Source organism: Clarias gariepinus, chromosome 14 (assembly GCF_024256425.1).
Source record: "Clarias gariepinus isolate MV-2021 ecotype Netherlands chromosome 14, CGAR_prim_01v2, whole genome shotgun sequence".
Classification (NCBI taxonomy): Eukaryota; Metazoa; Chordata; class Actinopteri; order Siluriformes; family Clariidae; genus Clarias; species Clarias gariepinus.
Window position 1 is genome coordinate 16,582,889 of NC_071113.1, and position 16,056 is coordinate 16,598,944.

At 40.5% G+C, this 16,056-nt stretch overlaps 2 protein-coding genes across 2 annotated transcripts in view; one reads left to right on the top strand and one right to left on the bottom strand.

The window, feature by feature from the left end:
• afap1l2 (actin filament associated protein 1-like 2) overlaps positions 1 to 16,056 on the top strand; it is a 28,474-nt gene that overhangs the window by 10,085 nt on the left and 2,333 nt on the right. The window contains exons 2-16 of the mRNA XM_053511070.1: positions 1,338 to 1,466; positions 2,318 to 2,389; positions 3,472 to 3,563; positions 9,824 to 9,935; positions 11,405 to 11,613; positions 11,790 to 11,969; positions 12,069 to 12,143; positions 12,529 to 12,613; positions 12,705 to 12,806; positions 12,919 to 13,130; positions 13,726 to 13,871; positions 13,982 to 14,096; positions 14,890 to 15,078; positions 15,228 to 15,564; positions 15,742 to 15,915. Of these exons, the coding sequence (XP_053367045.1) occupies positions 1,338 to 1,466; positions 2,318 to 2,389; positions 3,472 to 3,563; positions 9,824 to 9,935; positions 11,405 to 11,613; positions 11,790 to 11,969; positions 12,069 to 12,143; positions 12,529 to 12,613; positions 12,705 to 12,806; positions 12,919 to 13,130; positions 13,726 to 13,871; positions 13,982 to 14,096; positions 14,890 to 15,078; positions 15,228 to 15,564; positions 15,742 to 15,915 (2,229 nt within the window). The remainder of the gene's footprint in view (positions 1 to 1,337; positions 1,467 to 2,317; positions 2,390 to 3,471; positions 3,564 to 9,823; positions 9,936 to 11,404; positions 11,614 to 11,789; positions 11,970 to 12,068; positions 12,144 to 12,528; positions 12,614 to 12,704; positions 12,807 to 12,918; positions 13,131 to 13,725; positions 13,872 to 13,981; positions 14,097 to 14,889; positions 15,079 to 15,227; positions 15,565 to 15,741; positions 15,916 to 16,056) is intronic.
• LOC128541012 (kelch repeat and BTB domain-containing protein 13) lies at positions 4,059 to 7,045 on the bottom strand. Its single transcript, XM_053511072.1, has one exon. The coding sequence runs from the start codon at positions 6,266 to 6,268 to the stop codon at positions 4,781 to 4,783; it is 1,488 nt and encodes a 495-aa protein (XP_053367047.1). The 5' UTR covers positions 6,269 to 7,045; the 3' UTR covers positions 4,059 to 4,780.

Here is a 16,056-nt window from a genome sequence, read left to right on the forward strand (position 1 = left end):
GGGTGGATGTGTGAAAACCTTTGTATTTCACACATAAGTGACACCTTGTGGGGTTGTTTTCAGTCAGAGTGTTTCTGCACTAGTGTGGTGTTGCACGCATAAATTGATGCTGCAAAAGTATACATAATCCTAAAGCACATGGAGTGCTGAAACATAATGTTTCTTTAAATCATTTCGTAGGTCTATTCCACCCAAAGGGTAGTAATGACATATAATAGCTGATGGTGTAAGCTGACTCAGCAATCAGAGGAGGTTAGTAGAGCTCAGTGAAAACTGATCGCTGCTGTCCTAAAGGCAAAGCTTCTACAGTTTCCTTTGACTTACACTGCAGAAACATTTCAATTCAGAGCTGTTTAAAGTTCCTGGTGTGATTCTTAAAAAAAAGAAGTTTTGATTATCAGCAGGGAACAGGCAGGGAACTGGGAGTGACTGGCAAACATGAATTATTTACAGGGTGTGAAAGTTACCATTAGAAATTCATTGACTGATATTTGGCAAAAACTAATTAAAATAACAAAAGTTGAATATTATCTGCTCTGTTTGGAATATGTGTAGATTGTATGTCCGAGATTAATCTGCCATGTTTTTTCTCTATGATTGCTTTCCTCAGTTATTTCATGAGTCTGATTTCTCCCATGACAACCTGGCCCACTTCCCTCTCGAATTCTATTCTCGAATACATTGAGTTCAGACATGAAGCACACTTATTCATGACAGTGAAAGAGGCACATAGAGTATGCTTGGAGACTGGAGCATGTGGGCCAGTTCAGCTCTGACCCCGGAGGATGTGTGGGGGCTGAAATGACAAAGCGGCCTCTTTCACCACACCTTATTCCCCTCCGTGACCTCTGAGTTATCATTCACCCCCAGTCTACAGCCCCCTCAGCTTCAAGGAGATGTAAGACAAGCAGGCACAACACAATTCAAAAGCCCCTAGGCATGTGATACGATGCCAAATGAAAGCAAGCCTCTGTAATGACATGGAGATAGAAACCTGGCAGGGGACAAAAGCGCAAAACATCACATGTTAGACAAACTGGTCTGGTTTTATCGTCCAAATGTATGAAATGACATAGAGAGAGAAGGTTTAATAGCAATCAAAGCAGACAAATGTCTGCTGTTACTATAAATTCATTTACTATTTTATTTCATTTTGTGTAGATTAATGATTATAAAAGCATTTTAAAATAAATCCAAGACTGAAAAAGTCACTTTCACAATTCACTTTCTGAACCCACTGTGAAGACAGCATTTACACTGTACATTTTTCTCCTTTCATTATAGTGCTCTTACCCAGTGTAAGTGTCTGCTGTGAATATTTTTGCATGTCATTGCAGTTTTGGAGCAGATCTTGGAGGAGCTGCAACGATTCCTGAAGCTCCTTGATGGAGAGAACCTGAGTGGAAATGCCACAGTGCAGAAGAGCCTGCTCAACGACCTGGTGAACTCATACACAGCCTCAAACGGTACAAGTGCACAACATGTACAGTATGGACCTCTGTACTACAGTATATGAACGAACACTAACTACACTTCATTGAGAGATTGGTCTTTTCTTGTGAAGATTCCAGCACTTTGTTCCTACAGAAAGTGAACTATTTGTTGAGTGGGGCTCCTTTTGTATACACATGGCAGTCAGTTTTTGTATTCTGGTCTTGGGCTTCTCTGCTTTCTTTCTCTGGCTCTAAACTGTATCATTTTCCAGGGCTGCTTTTATCCTCCAGGGACACTCACTTCCTTTGAGTAGCAGCGTATAAATAGCCTCCACTTCCATCCTCCGAATCCCAATCTGTCTTTTACAGTAAAACAAATTTCTAACTTAGGAGCAGTGTTATTGCTCTGTTTATGAACTTGTAAGAAGCCAGAGTACATCATATGCATCTAGGTTCATAATAAACGATAATAATGAAACTGAATTTAAATACGGCATCCCTGGTAAATATATCAGGAAGAAATTTGTGCAGTGTCGGATTGCAGCATTAATTTTTATAATTCAGTATGAACCCATGCATCTCCCACACGCCTTGCTGTAACGTGTATAGTGGACGGAGGCCTAAGAGGTGCGTCCAGATGAACACACGGTGTACCAGGGAAAAGCTGTCCCATTCTCATGCTGACAATTTAACTGTGTCCCGAAAAAGATTCTGTGAATGACTGAGACTTTAAGAATAAAAAGAAGGCGTGACAGAGAAGCGCATGTAATTTTATCATTATGGATATCTGGTATTTAAGTTTAATCTGGTAAAGTCTAGACAAACATTTGTCATTTCTTCTTGAAGTAAGTTTGAAGGTTCTTTTTCTTCCTGCTGTCTTTAAGGTGCGGATGAAGAGTATATCTACATGAACAAGGTCCTTGTCGTTGGACAGAGCAAAGACAAAACAGACAAAGGTGAGGAGGGTATGATCCTGAACTAAATCTAATCTAGATCTCTAATCTACAATAGAAAAAAAAAAAACTATAGTGAGAATGCTGTTGATGCAAAAAACGCAATGAGTCAGGGGTTTCTTGTGATTTTTTTTTTTTCAACATTAAAAACAGCAATTTCTGTTTTTATATAACCCAGCTTAAATGCTGGCTTAATTTTCTTCGAGGTGATACATTGCGGAGTAAATGTTCTACCCCCTCCTCCACCACGATTTCCTGTCTGTTTCTTAATAAATCCCCTCAGTCTTTCACAGCCAGACCCCCATCTGAGGCCTGGCTGCTTTGTTTAGACTTCACTGAAGAATGAAACACGCAGAAAACTAGACTAAGCCTTCACATTACAGCTGTCTAAACCACAAGACCTATATGTGTATATATGTATATCTTTAATCGCTCTGTAAAACAGCCCCTGTCTATATAAATAAACCTGAAAAGTAGAGACTGAAAAGAAATGACTTTGTGGTTTAAAACAATGAAAATGTAATTGCTCTGATATCCGCTGGTGTTATCTTACTGTATATTCTCACATTTTTCTCTCATGCAAAGTATTAGTTCATCTTTGCAGGTTCTGTATGTATCAATAGGAATCAGTACGGTACTGTGTGATTTGTTGATTTGATGTCCAGTAAAGAGGCATATGTGCACAGAACCAAAAGAGATACTAAGGAGTAGAGAAGAAACTAAGAAACTCATGCCTGCCACTATCTTTGCTGACTCTTTGACTTTTCCTGTGAAAGTTTAATGTTCATCTTACAGCAACCCAGATGTTAGCATTTGAAAAGGAAGTCAGAGGAATGTCTGATAGGAAGTGCTTGAGTATGCCATAGCCTCTTAAATCTACCACAGGCCACATAAATTACTAGACACGAACTTATAGCCTATACAAACTAAAATAAATACAAATAGACTTAATAAACTATACAAAGCAAATGGATTGTTCATCTTTATTCTGTGTGGTAGCCAAGCAGACACATTGTGTATGTACTGTATGCCGTTATGCATTGCACCACTTTCTCAATTCCATTTCTGATGCTGTATGAAATCAGACCAGAGAGCCAAAACGGAGGCCAGTGAAAACGCAGGAAAGCATGTCTGTGCACCACAGAAGAGTCTTCCAGAGCTTCCTCCACCAAGAATAGTAAGTGATCTCTGAATCTTCAGGCATGTCAAGCAACAATTATAACATGCAACCATTATAACAGGAAGTTGCCCAGTCACTTAGACAAACACCTAATGCAGATTGAGCCTCACACTCTAGATTGATTGTGAGTATGAATGTTTCATTTCAGTTGTGTTTAAAGCATATGTTTGCATCCTACTAAGTCAGATGAAGAAAACAACTGGAATTTACAGGAAACTATATGTTTAGTATGATATGGGTTTCGTATCTATGCTGAAAAGATCAACGATGAAAGTGTACATTATAAAATATAAGATCAAATGTTGAAGAAAAATAAAATTGTATCAGTTCAAAAGCCTTCCCATAGCAATAAAAGAAGCAGGTGTAAGAGTCTCCACATAGTGAATCATCTCCTCTGGCAGAACCTGTGCTGCTTCATTCAGATCCCGGTAGGAATCACGAATAAATGCTCTGACTGTCTTGGTTTAATTTAATAGTGATACAAACATTTGCACATTGTATAGAAAATCCTTTATTAGACTATATAAGTTATAGAAAATGGCCACTTGCAGGGTTATACAATGTATTGCATAAAGCATTATTTCCTATATCGTCATATTTTATTTTGCATAATAGTGACTTCTGCTTTTGTTATCTGCTGTTGCGTTCAAACTTACATAATGGATGAAGAGTCCATTTCTCAGTTTGCTTAGATAAAAAAATTGTCCTGCCCTTGTTTTTTGTGAACATTTCCATTATTATCCCTATATATCTTTAATCGATTCCTGTTTTAGGTGATATAATCACATTCAGTGCCAAAGTGCTAATTTCATCCTAAGTGGAAGATTTGGACAAAGTGCGTGCTGTTCTATGGGTTGCTGTAGTCAGTCAGATAGACATACAGGAGGATGGAGAGAATTAGTGGAGAAGTCTTTGAACTCCAGACCCATCCACAGATCCACAGGGTGCTGCAAATGATTAACAACACCTGCTTCAGACATTTGAAAACCATTGCTGGAGTGGATGTGCGGTTTATGTGCGTAGTAATAGAAAGGCAAGGGTTTTCCCCAAGAACAAATTCCCCTGTTTTATTGCATCTGATTTTTATCCAAAGTGGCTTGGTAATTGAATTTAAAGTTGTGGTGCTCTCTATCAACAGTAGTCTCAATATATAATACAACTCGTAACGCATAATACATATTTTGTATAAAAATCATACATTGTGATGAGTTAATCTACACATTGTCATGCTTATTCTCATCATCGGAAGCAATCACTAGTGGTTCATTTGTAGTATTTACTTCCTCCTTATTTTTGGTCCTGGGTAGTCTAAGCATGCATGTCCAGAGGGATCCGCTCTTTGGAAAACCTGTCATCTGTCTATGTGGTTTCCAGTTATCACCACAAATCAGGTACTCCAATGTTAGATTGCGATTCACTGTAAACGCTGAGTCCCCTCTCACCATTGCCGTAAACAGGGCTCCACGACTGTTGATATAATGCCCTGGCATGAATGTCCACTGGCCTGTGGTGATGTTGTAGCAGTCCATTTGGCAGCGTAAGAAGTCATCACATGGGCCATTCCTCATTACATACAGTTTATCACCATGCGCCACCATGCAGTGGCCATAACTCTGATAATGTATCATGGTCGTAGTCAGTACCCACTCATCCTTGGCTGGTATATATTCATAGATATCTGTAGTATTTGGTGGCTTCCAGAAACACACAAAGATCCTTCTTCGGGCAACAGTGCTTGCTGCTCCTGCCACGGGACATGGGGCATTTTTTACAAATGTCCACTTGTGCGTGGAAATGTCACACACCTCTGAGGAAGACATTATTCTTTTGTCGTATTCACCCCCGAAAGCATACAAGTGTCCTTCATGACCCACAAGTGTGAAGTTGTACCTAGGCTGCTGAGGTCCATCAAACACACTCCAAGAGTTGTTCTCTGTGTTGTAACAGTAACTGAAATCCACCGTCTCCATGCTCACCCCCCGCACTCCTCCCACTACATACAGCCGGTTGTCCACCACAGCTATCCCTGCCATGGAGGTGCTGGCCTCTGTGGGAAGATCAGTCAGGTAGTTCCACACTCCTATCTCCTCTTTCAGGTACCACACAGTCCTAGAGGAGTCCTGTAAAAGTTTCATTGAGGGTGAATGTGTTCCCATAGCAATGAAAGAAGCAGGTGTAAGAGTCTCCACATAGTGAATCATCTCCTTTGGCAGAACCTGTGCTGCTTCATTCAGATCCCGGTAGGAATCACGAATAAATATTGCTGCACTGTGAAATAGCCTCAAAAGGCCGAACACAGCAGCCGTATGGTACAGGAGGAAGCAATTGTCGGTGTCTATGATGTCTATAAGATGCTGCATCAAGGTATCTACTTGAAGGAAGGCAGCACATTCCACAGCTTCCACAATCTCATCAGGGTCACTGATGCTTGGCTGCTCACCCCTTGCAACAGCCATAGCCATAAGGAAACCCCTTGCACTTAGACCTCCCTGCAAATAGAGCTCATCCTGATGGCTTTCTTTCATCCCAGAACGAAAAAGAGCACGAAAGTACTCTGAATTCTGGGCCAACAATGCCCTGTCCACAGTGAATACACTTCCGTCCACTTGCACTCTGAGAACGTGTGTCAGCCCCTGTCCCTCCGCCAAGTCAGAAGCCTCGTTCATAACTGTGTCCAGCCCAGGGCTGCTGGGAGGCTCCATAACTCCTCCAGCTTCTCTTAACTTACCTAGTATTTCATCCGCTCTGCAAGCTTAAAGTAAGTCCAACCTAATTAGAGTTTTAGTCCAGAGTTGACACTAACCATACATGTTTTAGTAGCACTGTAGCGTCAGTCACTCTGCCCTGCTTTGCTGTTGCTCAAAATAGAGCCATCCTAAAGATAGCAGAAGGGTTGGTCTTTGGCATCAAATAGGACAGGGAGTGTGACTTCTACACAACAGAGACTCTTAAATATAATCCTAAATAGGTCACAGACGTTAAACTCACAAAACACTTTCAGACAAAATTATTTGATTATTGTGTTCATTTATTCACTGATAGGTATTTCATGAAATCCCAATGCTAGTATGATTACAACAAAAGAATACAACTATGTCATGTAACCTTATCTTCACAAGAAAGGAGTGACTAAGCATACATACTGTACTGTAGATTTTATTCGCCAGCTGACCTGTCTCCAACTGGTCAAACAGAGTTTATGGAAGATAAGATGACTAATCAAGTACAGAGCCAACTTTAGGTAAAAAATGACTTCTAAGGAGAATCAGAGAATTGATGACATCAGATCAGAGACTGGATACCAAATCTGCCTGTTACCAGTGCTAATAATTTTATCCACTACCCTCTCTAAACAGTTTTAGAGCCCGGCCGAGTTGAATTTTTACTGTGCTGGATTCTTGGCAACAGAACCAGGGATTTTCCATGTTTTGGGTGTTTGTTTGGTCTCTTTCCCACTTGTCCTTTTACTCTTTCCCAAAGCCTAGCTTTCTCTCCTTATTTATGTCTGACTCTTGATCTACTTACTTCTCAAACTGTGTTCCCATGGTAGAGAGACTTATTTTAACAAAAATGAGGGGAGTATGCCCAAGATGGGGTTCCTATAGAGTACACAGTGAGATAAAACTTCAAACACACTCGTATATAATTGCAAAAGTAAGAGTGATCATGTTGCTTTGGTCAATCATTTGGACAAGTTCTTGACTTTTAGTCCTGATGTTTGGCTTTGTTTCAAGCAACAGGGATACTGAGTTTGAGAAGGAGGAAGTGATGACTGGCTCTGTCATCCTAATCAATGACAGATGCACTGTCACTCCAACTCTGTTCTTTTTTTTTTTCTTTCTTTCTTTCATTCATTGTATTTCCTTGATAAACCGTCAGAGATTCAGGAAACAGATTTGGTGGGGGAGGTATTACTCAATAAAAAATGTTCTATTAAGTTAATTCAAGGTATATTAGATTTGAACTTTGCCTTTTTTACTGCTTATTGCCGCCTCTTATTTTGTTTTACTATGTACCATTTTTTGCTGATTCCTGTAAAAGCCAATGGCAAACTCTTAGTCACAACATCCTGTGTCTCCTCATGACCCAGGGCCTAATTGTTTATGAGCACTGCACTGTCCTAATTTAAAAAAGACACTTTTCCCGCCAGTTAGACCATGTACTTCTATAATATACTCTATAGCCCCCTCAAAAGTATTGGAATGCTAAGGGAAATCTCTCTCACTTACTCATTTCTATACCGCTTTATCCTGTATTAAGGGTCGCGGAGACCTGGAGCCTATCCCAGGAGGCTTAGGGCAAGAAGCATGGTACACCATGGACAGGGTGCCAATCCATCGCAGGGCACACACACACACACACACACACACACACACACACACACACACACACACACTTACACACTACAGGCAATTTGGGAGCACCAATCAACCTAACCTACATGTCTTTGGACTGTGGGAGGAAACCGGAGTACCCGGAGGAAACCCACTAAGCATGGGGAGAACATGCAAACTCCGTGCACACAGAGACAGGAATCGAGCCTGGCAGGGAATCGAACCCAGACCCTGGAGGTGCAAGGGGACAGTGCCAACCACTACACCACCGTTACGTCTTAAGGGAAATCTTTTAGTATTTATTATATACTGAAGACAGTGGGTTTGCGATAAAAGGATGAATATGAGAAAAAAAAGATCAGAATTTGAGCTTTGACATAGAACAGACCACCCATTTTTTTATTTGAGCAAAAATAGTTAATAGCACTTAATATTTGGTTGCATACCCCACGCTGGCCATAACTGCAAGCACAGACATCTTCTTCTTTGTTATTTTTTTGTGTTTACTATACTTTTTAAGGCCTGTATGTCTTATAGCTTCTTTCAGTTATTTTAGTTTGGGTGGGTTTCTCACTTTAGTCTCCTCTTTAGGTAAAAGAGCATGCTTGATTGGGTTAAGATCTGGTGACTTGCTAGGCCAATCGACAACCTTTCATTTTTTCTTCATGAATAAGTCTTTTGAGGTGTGGTGATATGCCATTTTTTGCAGAAATTCAATAAATTGGATTTCACAAAAAATTACGAGACAGAACATTTCTGTAGACTTTTGAATTCACTCTGTTGCTACTGTACCATCATGAGCTACATCATCAATAAAGATTAGTGAGGTCATCGCAGACCAAGTGAGGTCATGCCATGCAAGCCCAAGCTATGACACCATGCTAAACCAATGAGTCTCTCTGTTTCGGGTAATAAGCAGATCCTTTCTTTCTTTTGGTTTTAGAACTTTTGTTGCACATCTTCGTATTATTTATTCATTTATTATTATTTTTTTTATTATTATTACAGCTGAAGAGAGGTTTGCTTCATAATGTATGTGTGACATCACTATTTCAGCTTCCAACCTCTTTTTAGACTAGTGGATTAAAATAACCTCACTATGTCCACCAACCATGTTTTGTGGTTTTCCTTTACAGCTCTTACTATGTTTCTGATATCAACTGATAGTAGCTCAATGTCCAGTTGTTATTTTGCAACAAGAAACAAATATCATGTTTTCCAATATTTTGGATCTTTCAACAAATGTACCAATTTAGATATAAATATCAGGTGATAAAAGTTCAAATTCTGTAAAATTCTTTTGTCTCATTAATCTGAATTTGATCTTAAACTCAAATATTTTTGGTGCTTATAAAAAAAAAAAAAAAAAAAAGACTTTTGGAGGGGACTCCCAGTCTCTATAAAGGAATGAGTGATAATAATCTCACCATGAATCAACATAAATCAACATCATGGTACATGGCCCAGCTCAGACCCCATTTATTCCACGTGTGGGTGGTGAATAGACTGTGCAGACTCATGACTATGTGGGCGTCAGATCTGTGGATTTGGTGATGCTTTGAGTTAAAAGATTTGGGAAAACCACTAGCCAATCCACACCCAACTAAAACCATTACTTCTTCAGGCAACCATGTGTGGAATTCATGTCTGGAAGTGCAGAAAACTAAGGTCACAGGCAGCTCAGATTCAGGGTGGAGGAATTCCCTGTCAGTCAGACAGCAGAGGCCAGAGCAAAGTCAGGTGCTTAACTTAAAGCTCTAGAGTCTGACTTATTGCATGTGAGATGTTAAACAGTATCATAGATACTAGGTTCAGTGCAAAAGTAAGCAGGGTACATCTGTGGATTTTGCATCATATGCAGTGTGTAATACATGATGCATGAAAATAATTCTCTATATTCACACTCTTGCCCCCTCTCTCTAGCCCATGGGAAGGAGGGAGCCGTTTTCTCTCCCACCAGCTCCAGCACCAGCATGTATAGATTCTCCAGAGAGTTACTATGAGGAGGCTCAACCCTATGATTTCGCCATCAATGGTAAGCTCTGATTGGTTGAGTTTCGTCAAGTCAAGTCAGAATATATTATCTTAATCAATGTCAATCCACACTGGGTGCCTACTGAGTGTCATATGTATTATTTACTGCTGTTTATGAAGTATAAACCTTCAGACCAGCATCACTTTGCATCACTTACTGTTTATCCTGAGGATCATACAAAGCTCAGCCAGTAACTAATGGCTTTCTTATTATTTTCCCATAAATCACTGAACGGGGTTTTTAGAGAACATTAGGGATAAACAGTAGACATGTTTTGTAGCAGTGATGGCAGTGGTACAGTAGTAGTAATAGTAGTGAGATATTGTCTTTCAATCCACGTATACATTAAATATTTTAATTTGTATTAATATTTACATTACATTCACAAACCTACATAGAGTATACATTGCAATATATTAAAATAACATGAAAATGTTTTTATCTAACTAATCTCTGTTTTGCTGACCAGTATCTGACCTTTAGTTCATGCAGTTCTTGCAGTTTTGGTCCTGTTTTTTGGGGGGAAAACACTGTTCATCCAGTGTCCTGATTTAGCTCACTCGTGACTGCCATGAAATTTTGCTTAATGTAATGGAGAGCTATGATTCCCAAATTTGGGCCACAGATTTCTGGATAGTTTCTCTTCTCCGAACATGACCATAACACAGAGGACCCTGTGGTTGAGGAGCACAGAACACTGATACTCTTTGTTTCTGTGCAACGGGTCTTCTGGCATTGGACGTGCAGTGACAGAACATTAACCATGAGCCTAGGAAATGGGGGCCAGCTGAAGCGATGCCTAGGGTAGATAGCGCACCCTGACCAGAGAATGATTTACATTTTCAGCAAATGTCTGGACACATTATCAAGCAGCTGTGTTTTTCAACATTGACGGAGATTGTGATGAGAGATAGAGTTGACTTGTAACAACGTCTTCTTAGCAAGAAGGAAATATGGTTAAGGTGTCAGCTAGAGAGGAGGACAAATTAAAGTTTTTTTTTTTTTTTTCTAGTCGTTTTATCCACAGATTTAGTAGAAATCTACTAATTATCTTTAGTAAAATCTTCATCTTGGTCAGGGCCTGGATAGCACATAATGAGAACACTAAACGCAAGGCACGAACGAGACACCATGCATATACTTTTACACGTCTGAGCAATTTATCATACCGTAGTCAGCATGATTTTGAGAAGTGAGTTAAAATTGGAGAACCTGAATGAAGCGCACGCAAGCACAGGAAGAACATGAGAGCATGGTACAACTCTGACAGTAAACCAAGTTTAAGATTCAACAGTGAGCCCTTGCATTGTGAGGCGACAACGCTATCCAGTGAAATCCAAATATAATTGGAAATCTACATTGACAAAAAATTTGAATTTTAAAATGACACCAAGTCCCATCTTTTTTTTTACCTTACACTTTTATTCTAACTGGGCCATAACCAAGTTAATTGAGTTTTCTTTCTTTAGATGATTGTGATGCAGTAAGCAGCTCCTATGAGTCCTATGATGAGGAGGAATTACCAAAGAGCAAGTCAGCAGCGCAGCACCAGTGGCCATCCACAGAAGCATCTATTGAGCTAATGAAGGATGCAAGGATTTGTGCTTTCCTCTGGAGGAAGAAATGGCTGGGTCAATGGGCCAAACAGTTGTGTGTTATCCGAGAAAACCGTCTCCTTGTAGGTGACCTTGACGACGAGCTAGTCACACACAGATCACGCATACTATAGGCTGATTTATATAATATTCCTGGTGCCGATGTTAGATGTTGTATTTCTTCTATGCAGCTATAAAACGTACTGTGGTTTCATATCAGACATAGTAATGTGTTCCATGCTTTTATTTGTATACACAGTGCTACAAAAGCTCAAAAGACCAGACCCCACTGTTGGACGTCAGTCTGGTAGGCTGCAGCATCATCTACAAAGAAAAGCAATCAAAGAGGAAAGAGCACAGACTCAAGATCGTCCCCCTGGGCGGTGAGGCCATCGTGCTGGGCCTGCAGAGTAAAGATCAGGCTGAACAGTGGCTGAAGGCAAGGATATAGCTAGAGAAAAAAAGAATGCATTGTATTATTTTCACTGAGACTGGACAGGCATAATTTATTGACTTGTTGTATTGTTGTTTACTGCAGGTCATCCAGGAGATCAGTCCCAAATCTGCCGAGAGCCCCGATGTCTCAGATTCTCCCAAACTTATCTGTACTAAGGTATGTAGTAAAAAAATGAACATAAGAAACTTTTATATAAATATAAATAAAATCTAGAATGCTAAACGTTTTTTTTGTTTGTTTTTTTAATATATAAAATTTTCAGTTCAGTCTTACAGCATAAGCTTCAATGAAGAACACTTACAAAAAAGATTCCAAGTAGAACCTAAAAACAAAATCTACTGATTAATGCAACAAATGTCGTATAACTGACCTTAATCAAGAGCTACAGGATCATTATATAGGTATAAATAGCCATGGTTTTATGACTGCTGCTTAGCTTACAGTAAATTGGTCGAGTGTAAGATCAGTCACTGACACTGAATATGTCACAGTAGTATAAATGAAGTAGAATATGTTAAAAGTGTTGTCTGTCCCTTCACAGACTGAGCTTAGTGAGAGGTACTCCATGGCATCAGAGAGTGGCAGCAGCACAGACAGTCACGTCGAGAACCTGGAGACTAAAGATGGTGAGATCCCCCCCACACACACACACTCCACAGCTGTTACTTGCAAGGGGTTAGTGTTCTCATTAAATACTAATGCTTCATTTCCGTCCAGTTAAGAAAAAATCTAGCGCTGGCCTGAAGCTCAGTAATTTCATGCACATCGGGAAAAAGAAGATTTCTTTAGAGGGTCCTGAGAAATGTGTGGAGACATCAGGTAGGTTAGTGCAGACATGCTGCAGATCTTCTTCAGTATCAACATTTTAAAAACATTGGGCGAAACTGTCAGAACAACAAATGAGTATCTTTGCTGTCTTTTTTTGGAACAGGCTATCTGAATGTCCTGGTGAACACCCAGTGGCGGACACGCTGGTGTCTGATAAACAGTGGTAAGCTTTGGTTCTACCAGGATAAGGGCAAGTCGAAGGTTTCCCAGCAGCCTGTGCCTCTGGAGGGGTGTATGGTGTTACCTGACCCTAGCCCAGAACACCTCTACTCATTTCGCATAAAATTGGATGGAGAGGAGCTTGCCATCCTGGAGGTGATTTTATCTCTTACTTAGTTAGATCATTTCATACAGTATAAAAGCTTACAATAACCTGGTCTCCTGCCATGTTCTTCTACAGCCAAGTTATCCCGCAGTACACACTGCTACCTTTGCATATCTGCCCATACACAGAGGGCGTTAACCACTTTTAAAAAAACACAAATTAGCTATCCTCATGCTATACTGATGGTGTAGTGCTTCCACGCTCTTTATCTGAAAGCCTCACACAACAAGCCAACATTTACTCATGCTTTTGGGAGCCGATGGGGTTGGTCTCACATCCAGGTGCCAAACTGATATTCTCTATTCTTGATGCTGCTTGAGACTTGTTCAAAATTTAAGAGACTTTCAAACTGAAAAGGGGCGTGGTCTTTGGCTTTTGCCTTTTATGTCCATAAACTTGTGTTTATTAAGCTGCTGTGATGAAACACTCTCACTAGACAGATAAACAACTGATTTCCTGCTCACATTCCAGCATTTTATTGCCTGTCTCGTAACAATTTAAACCTTCTGTAAAAGAGTAACATGATTGCACTATAATGTACAGCATGTTTATATCATTTATTTTTATTTTTTCCACATCTTTAAGGCTAAATCATCTGCTGACATGGGCCATTGGCTGGGACTCTTACTCTCACAGACAGGAACCAAAACTGACCCAGAGGACCTCACCTATGACTATGTAAACTCAGAGAGGATATCCAGTATAGTCAATGCCGCCAAGACATCAATGTAGTGAGTAGAGGTTTTTTTCTTGTTGCGAGCAAACATGCAAAGAACATGTATGTGTGTGTTTGTGTGTGCATGCATATAGTTGATTGTGGATCTTTTTGGCTATCCTATAGCTTAATGCAGAGAAGATATTCAGAGCAAAACATGTACACTGAAAGTCTCCCAACAAACAACAATTGTTCTGATGACATATATGATGACGTGACCTCCATAGAGAATGAGCAGGAGGTGAGCGATATTTTTTTTTTCTTCTTCTTAAGTAACATTGCAGAAAAGCTCAGAAATGCCCACACTGTCTGCCAGAGACTCTTGTGTCAGGGTTGTGCTTCCATTGTTTTCAGATGATCAGATGTCTTTGTCTAGGTAATAGGGTGACAGTTGTAGGAGTAAATAATGTAAAAGTGTCACCACACTCTACAGCTTAGAGACAGTGGCACTGAAGAAAAGACAGGAGGCAGAGCTAAAGGGAGCAGAGCTGAAGATGTTGAGGTTCTCTTTGGGAATGACAAGGATGGAGAGGATCAAGAGTTTATCAGTGGGACAACCCACGTTAGATGTTTTGGAGATAAAGTCAGAGAGGCCAGATTGAGGTGGTTTGGACATGTTCAGAGGAGAGATGGTGAATATATCGGTAGAAGGATGCTGAGGTTGGAACTGCCAGGCTGGAAGTTTAGAGGAAGACCAAAGAGGAGATTTATGGATGTAATGAACAAGGACATGATGTGTGAAAGAAGAGAATGAGGATAGAGTTATATGGAGACAGATGATTCGCTGTGGCAACACCCGAAAGGGAACAGCTGAAAAACAAAGAAGAAGAGGAGTCACCATCAATGGTATAGGAGTAATTGTAAAATTCCCAGAAACAATTTGAGCTCATACTGTGGCATGATCGGGCACGACTGAGGATTATTTCAGAAGTGGCTGCTAGTAACCACCCCTCCACCCACTGGGCACTTACCACTCGTACCCATGTTGTTTATATGATGCATTGTCTGTCTATTCATCTGTCCTTGCCAAACAGGAAAGTCAAGATGGCAACAGTGAGTTGGTGATAAATCCGGAACAGGATGAGAAGGACAGGGTATATCTGGATTTGATCCCTGTTCGCTCCTTCCTCCACACAAATTTGGGTCAAGTGTCCCCTACATCAAATAAAACCTTCAGTCCATCCCCAACTCCAAGTAATAGGCAACATGACCCTGGCAGTGAGGTAAAGACTAACAGAGCACACCTTTCTCATTACTGATCTGACCCAGTAAGCTATATAAAAATCAAGATATTATTAAGTGTTTTTGGTTTTAGAAAGAATTTAGCACTATTGCATCTATTTTTAAAGGGTAATGTCTCTCGCATTCATAGGGAGGTGTATCTGCAGAGACTGAGTATGAAGCCTTGTTACCTATCCCCAAAGAACATCATGATCCTCCTCCACTTCCCCCAAGAGTAGATTTGGACATCAGCACGTCCCCAAGTCCTCCTCTTCAGGCTCCAACACAGACCCAGACCGTGCAATCTCAACCCCAGTCACCCCAGCTCAGCTTCCTGAATAAGGAGGGCCAGAAGAGGGGCTCGTCCTTACCTTCACCTCACGTTCAGACACAAAGTCAGCTCCTTACACCCCACAGTCCTCCATCCTCAAGAGTAAGGGCTGCAAGTGCTGATAGAGTTATTGACAGACTGAAGCCATCTGTAGCAGGTAAGACCCCAGACCAACATTTGTTCCCATACACAGTTTATTATTATTTGTTTATTATTATTTATTGAGTGTTGATGTGCTATTTTCAGGTCATTGACTTGCATGATTTGCTTTCAGTATCCAAATGATTTATGCTTGGGCAAAACTGGAATCTCCTCCACATTCTGTTCTGTGTAGCATGCTCAGGGTCAATTGAGGTGAAGCTGGGGAAGAACCGAACGGAGGCTGACGTGCGACGCTTCACAGATGAGAAGGGCCGGCTGGAGCGAGAGAGGGAGGAGGTCAAGACCACTCTGGCCTCACTGAGGAAGGAGAGACGGGAAGTGAAAGAGGAGCTGAGTTCATGTCAAGGTACATCAGTGCCCTCTACTGTAAAAACACCGCAATTATAAACAGCAGCAGAATTCGGGGATATGTGTCATTTAAAAGTGTGTGATATATGTAGAATTAACTGAGTATTTATTTAATTGGGAATACATGTTGATTGTCTTA

What these genes read in the sequence shown, in the direction of transcription:
- LOC128541012 (XM_053511072.1), bottom strand. Translation starts at nt 6,268, where the DNA reads ATGGAGCCTCCCAGCAGCCCTGGGCTGGACACAGTTATGAACGAGGCT.